This window comes from Arachis hypogaea, chromosome 2, assembly GCF_003086295.3.
Source record: "Arachis hypogaea cultivar Tifrunner chromosome 2, arahy.Tifrunner.gnm2.J5K5, whole genome shotgun sequence".
Lineage (NCBI taxonomy): Eukaryota > Viridiplantae > Streptophyta > Magnoliopsida > Fabales > Fabaceae > Arachis > Arachis hypogaea.
This window is the reverse complement of record NC_092037.1, coordinates 96597314-96605362: the sequence shown is the minus strand read 5'-3', so window position 1 is coordinate 96605362 and position 8049 is coordinate 96597314. Positions and strand designations below refer to the sequence as shown.

The 8049-nt window shown below is 39.2% G+C and overlaps 1 protein-coding gene across 1 annotated transcript; it reads right to left on the bottom strand.

Moving 5' to 3' along the window:
* Positions 1–1058: 1058 nt before the first annotated feature.
* Positions 1059–6178, bottom strand: LOC140177425 (uncharacterized). The gene is made up of 4 exons (XM_072210526.1): positions 5467–6178; positions 3891–5423; positions 2594–3803; positions 1059–2166 (listed from the first exon to the last, which is right to left on the bottom strand). The coding sequence occupies exons 1-4, from the start codon at positions 6176–6178 to the stop codon at positions 1059–1061; spliced, it is 4563 nt and encodes a 1520-aa protein (XP_072066627.1).
* Positions 6179–8049: the final 1871 nt, after the last annotated feature.

Genomic DNA, 8049 nt, shown 5'->3' with positions numbered 1-8049 from the left:
TTTGGAATCGGGGGTTTCCATTCAATGTTGTTGCTGACGAGATTGTCCAAAGTTTTTCGGACATAGCTCGGGTGGAAGAGGCTGGGGATGTAGGAGTTGATCAGTTTCTTCATGTTAGCTTATTTGGCTGATCCGTCTTAATCAAATATTTGTATTGTAGGCTTTACACTGCTGAGTTTGTAATTTTCAGGTGTTGGGTTTTCGTTTGGCCTGTATTGGACGAAGTCAAGAGAAAAAGCACAAGAAAATTGCTACTGAGGTTGATCAGTGCACTGTTTTGAAGGAACAACTGATTTCGAAAGAAACAGTCCTAACTGAACTAAAGAAAAATGTTTCTGACTTGGAAGGGGAACTGAAGGTTGAGAAAGAAAATTGTGAAAAGGCTTCCAAGCTGTTGAAGAAGAAAGAAACTGAGCTTGAAGATAAAAATAAACGAGTTATTGATCTAACCACCCAAATGAAGGAGTTTGAGGCGAGTAGAGAGGGTAATATTCTTAACGCCTTTGTTGAAGGCTTTGAACGGGCTGTGACCCAGGTGAAGTTTCTTTTTTCTGATGGTGACTTTTCACTGCTGGACCCGAGTAAGGTGGTTCGGGATGGGCAGCTTGTAGATGATGAAGAGGTCATCGAAGAAGGCGGTGATAACTTAGTTAACTAATTTGTTTTTTGTTTTTATTTTGGGAATCATAGTCCATGACTGTGTTATTCTGTTTGAGAGCTCTGTGTAATTAGGTTTTGTATGACCCTAATTACTCTGTCTGATGCCCGTGAAAGGGGTTTGTGAACTGTATTTTGAGTATTTATCTGTTTTGTCTGTTAAGAGGAGTAATGTGATGACTAGTTTCCTCATGATGTTTGTGTTTTTTGCAAACTTAAGGTAATGATAGTTAATAAATAACATGCTAACAATTCTTGTAAATATAGTTGAATTTTATTCAAAGCAGTACCTTAACAATATAATCCAGGTCGGCTAGCCTCGTTAAAACCTTCTTGAGCAAAACCCTTTTAGGGAAAAATCTCAAGTGAGGGAAAAGAGTACTAGCATTCTGCTTTTTGTCTTAACTGTAATATTGCTTTAAAGAGTTGATATTCCATGTACTCAGTAGCTTAGTACCGTCCAAATGTTCCAGTCTGTAAGCTCCTCTCCCGAGGACTTCAAGTACGCGGTAAGGTCCATCCCATGTTGCTGTAAGCTTTCCATGGGAAGATGGTCGGCGAGCTTCTTCAGTTTTCCTCAATACGAGATCTCCAATGTTGAAGGATCTTGGCTGAACTCGTTTAACATGTCTTCGGCCAAGCTGCTGTTGTAAAGCTCGGTGGCGAATTGCTGCTGTATTCCTGACTTCCTCTATTAAGTCGAGTTCTGCTTGGCGAGCTTGATCATGATTCTCTGCTTGCGTTCGTAAAGATTGTTGCGAAATTTCTAGAGGAATCATTGCCTCAGATCCATATACCAGGCGGAATGGAGTTTCTTTAGTGGATGTGTGCACGGTAGTGTTGTATGACCACAATACTTCTGGAATTAGCTCTGCCCAAAGTCCCTTGGCATTGTCGAGCTTTTTCCTTAAAGCGTGCAGGAGGACCTTATTAGCGGCTTCGGCTAAGCCATTAGATTGTGGGTGCTCCACGGATGAGAAGTGCTGGTTTATCTTTAGGTTTTGTAAAAAATGCCTAAAATTATGATCGGTAAATTGCCGACCATTGTCTGTGACAATATGTCGAGGAATTCCAAATCGGCATATGATATATTTCCAAACAAAGGATATCATCTGGGAAGATGTGATTCTCGCCAAGGGTTGTGCTTCAATCCATTTGCTGAAATAATCGATAGCAACAACCAAAAATTTCATCTGTCTTGGGGCAGTGGGAAACGGGCCGAGGATGTCGATCCCCCACTGGTTAAATGGCCAACTTATGATAGACTGGTGAAGATGCTCGGCTGGAATGTTAATGATTGGTGCGTGCTTTTGACATTGATCGCAAGTTCTGACCTTCTTTATGCTATCCTCCCAAAGGCTCGGCCAATAGAAACCGGCTCGAAGTATTTTCTGTGCTAGGCTCCTTGCCCCCGAGTGTATCCCATATATTCCTTCATGAGCCTCGGCTAGTACAAGATCGGCCTCATTCCTGTCCAAACATTTTAAAAGTGGTCGGGAATATCCCCGCCTATATAGAACATTATTCATTAATGTGAAGAAAGAGGCTTGTCGTCGGAATCCCTTCTTATTTGAGATTCCTTCTGGAACAGAGCCGTCCTTTAGGTATTGTATGTAAGGTAGTTGCCAACTTTTCTCATTTAAAGTGTTCAAAGTGCTAATATATATGCTCGGCTTATCTAAAGTCGATTACAGTAGTGTTGCTGTGTGTGATTGTGTAGTAGCCAATTTTGATAGAATGTCAGCTCTATTATTTTGGTCTCTGGGAATATGGCAAATTTCTATTTTTTTTAAAATTATTTAGCAGTTGCTGAACAATTTCTAAATATTTCAATAAAACTTGGTCTTTAATTTGAAAAACGTTATTTACTTGTTGGACCATTAACAAAGAATCACAATAGACTTTTAAGCTGGTAATGTGTAAATCAGCAGCTAACCTGAGCCCAGCGATTAGGGCTTCGTATTCAGCCTGGTTATTACTTGCCTTAAAGGAGAAGCGGAGAGAATGCTCGAGGATGATACCCTCCGGACTCTCCAATAGTATTCCAGCTCCTGACCTCTGAGGGTTTGAAGCTCCATCCACAAACAAGGTCCAATCTGAGAATTCTTCTTCCAGACCTGGCTGAGTGAGCTCTGCCACAAAATCGGCTAAGTATTGGGACTTGACAGATCCTCTTGGCTGGTATTGAATATCAAATTCTGAAAGCTCAATAGCCCATTTGGTAAGTCCGCCTGCTAATTCCGGTTTTGAGAGGATATGCCAAAGAGGTTGTTCGGTTCTGACGATGATGGTGTGTCCCTGGAAGTATGGTCGGAGTCGTCTCGACGAGAAGACCAAAGCCAGTGCTAGTTTTTCCAACCTTGGGTAGCGAAGCTCGGCGCCTTGGAGTGACTTGCTTAAAAAATAGATCGGCTGTTGACCCATCTTTGTTTCTGTTACAAGGACAGAGCTAATTGCCACATCAGTAATAGACAAGTATATATATAATGGCTCATTGACCTTCGGCCTTTGTAAAACAGGTGGTTTTGAAAGGAATTGTTTTAGATTTTGAAATGCAGTTTCACAGCTTTCAGTCCATTCAAAATGTTTTGTGTTCTTTTTTAAACATTGGAAAAAATGAAAAGACTTTAATGGCAAACAGGGTAGAAATCTTGATAAAGCCGTGAGTCTCTCTGTTAGTCGTTGAACTTCTTTTACTGACTTTGGACTTTTCATATCTAGTATCACCTGACATTTTTCCGGATTTGCTTCTATTCCTCGGCTAGTAAGGATGAACCCGAGGAATTTTCCTCCGCATACACCGAAAGCACACTTTTCAGGATTCAATCTAATATTATACCGTCGGATTTGCACAAAAATCTCGGCTAGGTCTTTGACATGAGAGTTGCCGACCATGGTTTTAGCGACCATGTCATCCACATAAACTTCGATATTCCGACTTATTTGGTTCTCGAAGACCTTATTCATTAGTCTCTGGTATGTTGTTCCTGCATTCTTTAAACCAAAGGGCATAACATTATAGCAATAATTACCATATTCAGTTATGAAGGCGGTTTTCTCTTGGTCAGATGGATGCATGAGAATCTGGTTATAGCCAGAATATGCGTCCATAAAACTTAACGAACCATAACCGCAAGAGTTGTCAACTAAAGTGTCAATGCAAGGTAGAGGATAAGCATCTTTAGGACATGCCTTATTTAAATAAGTGAAATCGACGCACATGCGCCACTTACCATTATTCTTTTTTACCATAACAACATTAGCGAGCCATGTTGTGAATCTGATTTCTCGGATGAAGTTAGCCATAATGAGCTTTTTGACCTCCGCAAGAGATGCAAGGCGTTTCTCGGCGCCGAGATTTCTTTTCTTTTGTGAGATTGGCCGAGCTTCAGGATTGATTGCCAATTTGTGCGTAATGACAGATGGATCTATTTCGGGCATATCGGCAGGGGTCCAGGCAAATAAATCGGCATTCTCACGTAAAAACCGTATAAGGGAATCTTTTTCCTCCTTATTGATCGTCATTCCTACAAAAGTGAATTTCGTGGGATCACCGGTTAGGGGGACTTTCATTAAGTCCTCATTTGGCATAGGCCGATCTTCAAAGTCGGCTCTTGGATCTATTTCTGTCAATCTCGGCTGGTCAGGTTGTATGGAGTTGACCTGCGCCATGTTACTCTTTTTGATGGGCTTCAGGCTTACGTTATAGCATTGCCGAGCTTCCTGGAGGTCGCCGTATATGGTGGCCACTTCATTATCCTGTACAGGAAACTTAACACAAAGGTGAACTGTAGACACAATTGCTACAAATCTATTTAAAAATGGTCTACCTAAGATAAGGTTATATGGACTAAAGTAGTCGACAACAAGATATTGAATGTCTTGTGTCTTAAATAATGGTTGCTCACCGAGTATGGTTTGTAACCACACGGAACCCAGAACAGGAACTCGCTCTCCCGAAAATCTGACCAAGTCACCATGGTATGGTTGCAAAATGTTGCTACTTAACTTTATCTTTTCAAAGGTGGTAAAAAATAATACATCAGCATTGCTCCCGGGATCGAGGAGTACTTTGCGGACTATTAAGTCTCCCAACTGAACAGAAATTACCACTGGATCGTCATAATTAGCATCGGTGTGATTAAAGTCGGTGGAACGAAAAGTCATTTCTGGGAAGTGTTGATTCTGCTGTGGAACCTTAGGGGCGTCCGTTACTGCTAACATAGCCCCATAAGTTCTTTTTCGGGCCGAGTTTGTATTTCCGCCCCCAGCATATCCTCCTAAAATACAATTGATGATTCCTCGAGGTTGGGCTGGTGCTTTATCTTTTTCTTTTGATGATGGGGTTGCTGCTGATGGGTCAGAAGCCGAGGTTACGTTCTTTTGCATATGCCCTGCAATAAACTTATCAAGGTGGCCCTGTCTTGCGAGGCGCTCAAGGAGATCTTTAGCAATCACACGTTCATCGGTTGTATGCCCGTACTTCTGATGAAAAGTGCAATATTTGGATTTATCGACAGTTTTGGACTCTGGGTAAGTGCCAGCTTTACGAGGAGGCTTGATTAACTTGGAATTGAGTATTTCTTTGATGATGTCATCCCTTTTTGCGTTGAACTTGGTGTACGAGTCGTAGCGGGGGACAGGCTTAAAGGGCTTCTTGCTATCCCGTGGTTTATCATCATCCTTGATGATAGCTGATTTTTCTGTCTTTCGAGCTTGGCGAAGTTCTTCAACATCTATTTGTCCCTTGGCTTTTTCGCGGAATTCTGCCAGGGTTTTTGGTTTAGTTATAGCAATGATGGAACTTGCCGGGACAAAGGCCGCTTTTTATGGCATGGAGATGGACTTCAGGATGAAGATCGGGGATTCTCATGGCGACCTTTGTAAAGCGAGCAATATAATCTTTCAGGCTTTCTTGTGGCCCTTGTTTGATGGTCGTCAGGTAGTCTGAATCGTGCAGGTATATTGCTGATGCTGCAAAGTGATCTTCGAATTGCCTCGCTAATTCCTGGAAACACGATATTGAATCTGCAGGCAAAGAGCAAAACCAGTCAAGTGCAGGACCGTCTAAAAATGATGGAAAACAACGACATAGAATAGGGTCGGATGCACCGTTAACGATCATGATAGATCGGAATTTTTTAATATGTTGCTTCGGGTCTCCTAACCCATCATATGGGGTTAAAGTCGTTGGCAGGGTGAACTGTCTAGGGAGTTGAAAATTTATTATGTCGGCCGTGAATGGGCCGGCGGAGTTGTCGCGCTCCTCGTCCTCAGCGTCTGGTTGTGCCTCTTCCTCCTCCTGCTGAGGTGTTTCAGAAATATGGGTTGGCATTGATTGACGCTCATGATTTTCGTCTCGGTTATGATGATCATTGTTATGCTCTAACCGAGCATTAACCAATTGTGCGATTTGATCTTGCATTCTTTGGTTTTCCTCTGCCATTCGTTGATTTGCTTGTTGAAGCTCGGTCACCATCCGTAGGAGCTCGGATGAGGTAGGGGGTGGAACATCAGCCATGAACGTATTTTAAGGATGTTTTGGGACCTTTGTGAATGATATCTCAAGACTATTCGGCCCTTCTTCTAGCGCCAAATGTTCTTGCCTGATTATCCCGAAGTATAGCTCGTCCTCTGGTAAGGTCGGTGGACTTCAAGGGTGAACCAAGATATACGTCGGCAAAGGATGAACGGCGGGGTGGGTACCTGCAAAGGCACTCTGACGCTCAAGTTAGTGCAAAGTGGATAATAGATCTTTATTTTTGGAATAAGTGACATACCTCCCTTAGCTCTTCATGTCTGCTTTATATTAGCGGAAAAGTCGGCCGTTTTCCTTAGGTCGTAACTGTTAAGAAGAGATTTAATTGTAAAATCCGACGTTATTGATTAATGACCGTTATGGAATCGTTAGTTATGTTTGGATCTCAGGCGTTACCGAGCTATAACTCGTAACCGATGTTTACTGGTCATATCAATATATATATACATATATATAAAAATATTTGAGTTTAACTCTTAGAATTGAAATTGAATGGATAAGCCATCAGAAATTATGTTGAATTATATGACTACATGGTGCCTAAAAATGCACAAATCTCGCATTCTTTGATATGGAATACTGAATTCTTAATGTATTTTCACATATTTATAATGGTTAGTTTTATCTTTTTTTAGCTTGATTTAAATTAATTAATTATATCCCATTTTAAAATTCTTGACAGATATATTCATATAAATAAATCCCGTATAGGCATTAATTTGGTGTAAAATATATTTTGGTTATTTGTTTTTAGATTAAAAAGAAAGAGGTGTTATATATTTCCAATAGAGATAACTTCTTTTTCTTTAATTTTAAAGTGACGGATGCTTTGAAGTAAAATGAGTAATAACATCAACGTTAACTTTTCAAAGAAAATCTTCAAGTGATTAAGTATTTTTTTTGGTTATAAAACTGAATACAATATTATATATGGTGGGGACCTAATCCCTCAAGTTAAAAACAACAAAACAATTTAATGCTGTACATATCTTTTATAGAAAAGTATAGATATATATAATGAAAATAATATTAAATAATATAAACAATAGATATATCAGATATTTATTTATTAAGTGTACAGATAGTTATTTTAATATTAAAATTTAAATAAATAATTTAAAAGTATAATATATTTTTATTTAATTAGTAATTATTCATTTTGTTCAAAAAAAATCATTAGTTATCTAACATAACTCATATTTTATTTCTCCCCGCAAAGTTTGTGTTGCGTACGCCTTCATTCTCTATATCACATGACACTTTCAATTCTTGGCTTAACTTGCCGACCATGTAACCACGAATTAAATCAACGATAATATGTCACATTCTACATGTGTCTTAAACGAAGAAGACGATGAGATTTGAAAGAAAAACACTATACTATACTAAAACATCAGAGAAAAAAAAAAAAACAGAGGCCTAGCTATTAAGAGAAATGCTAGGAGTCAGTAATTTTGGTACTTTGTAACTATCAATTGGCTATTAATAGTGTTTTTAATGGTGTGAGATTACATCTAATAATATCTAATGGTGGGAGATTTATCACTTTTATTTTGATGGTTAAGTGCTGGCAAAAAAATACAAAAATTGCTGGCTCCTAAACTTTTCCAGCTATTAATTCTGCTACTTTTGGAAAGAGTATGTTTTTCCTATTTTTTCTAAACAGATTACACTCTCACATAAAGAGTTACAAACTGCTATATATATGAATGGTGGCTATTCCAATAAAGATTTAATGATTGTCATCGTGTAAAGATATATTATTTTGACCATTGAATGATAGATTGTAGGACTTGATCTTATTTGAAGTAAAAGTGTTATATTTATTTAAAGTGTTGCAAAATAAATAAGTT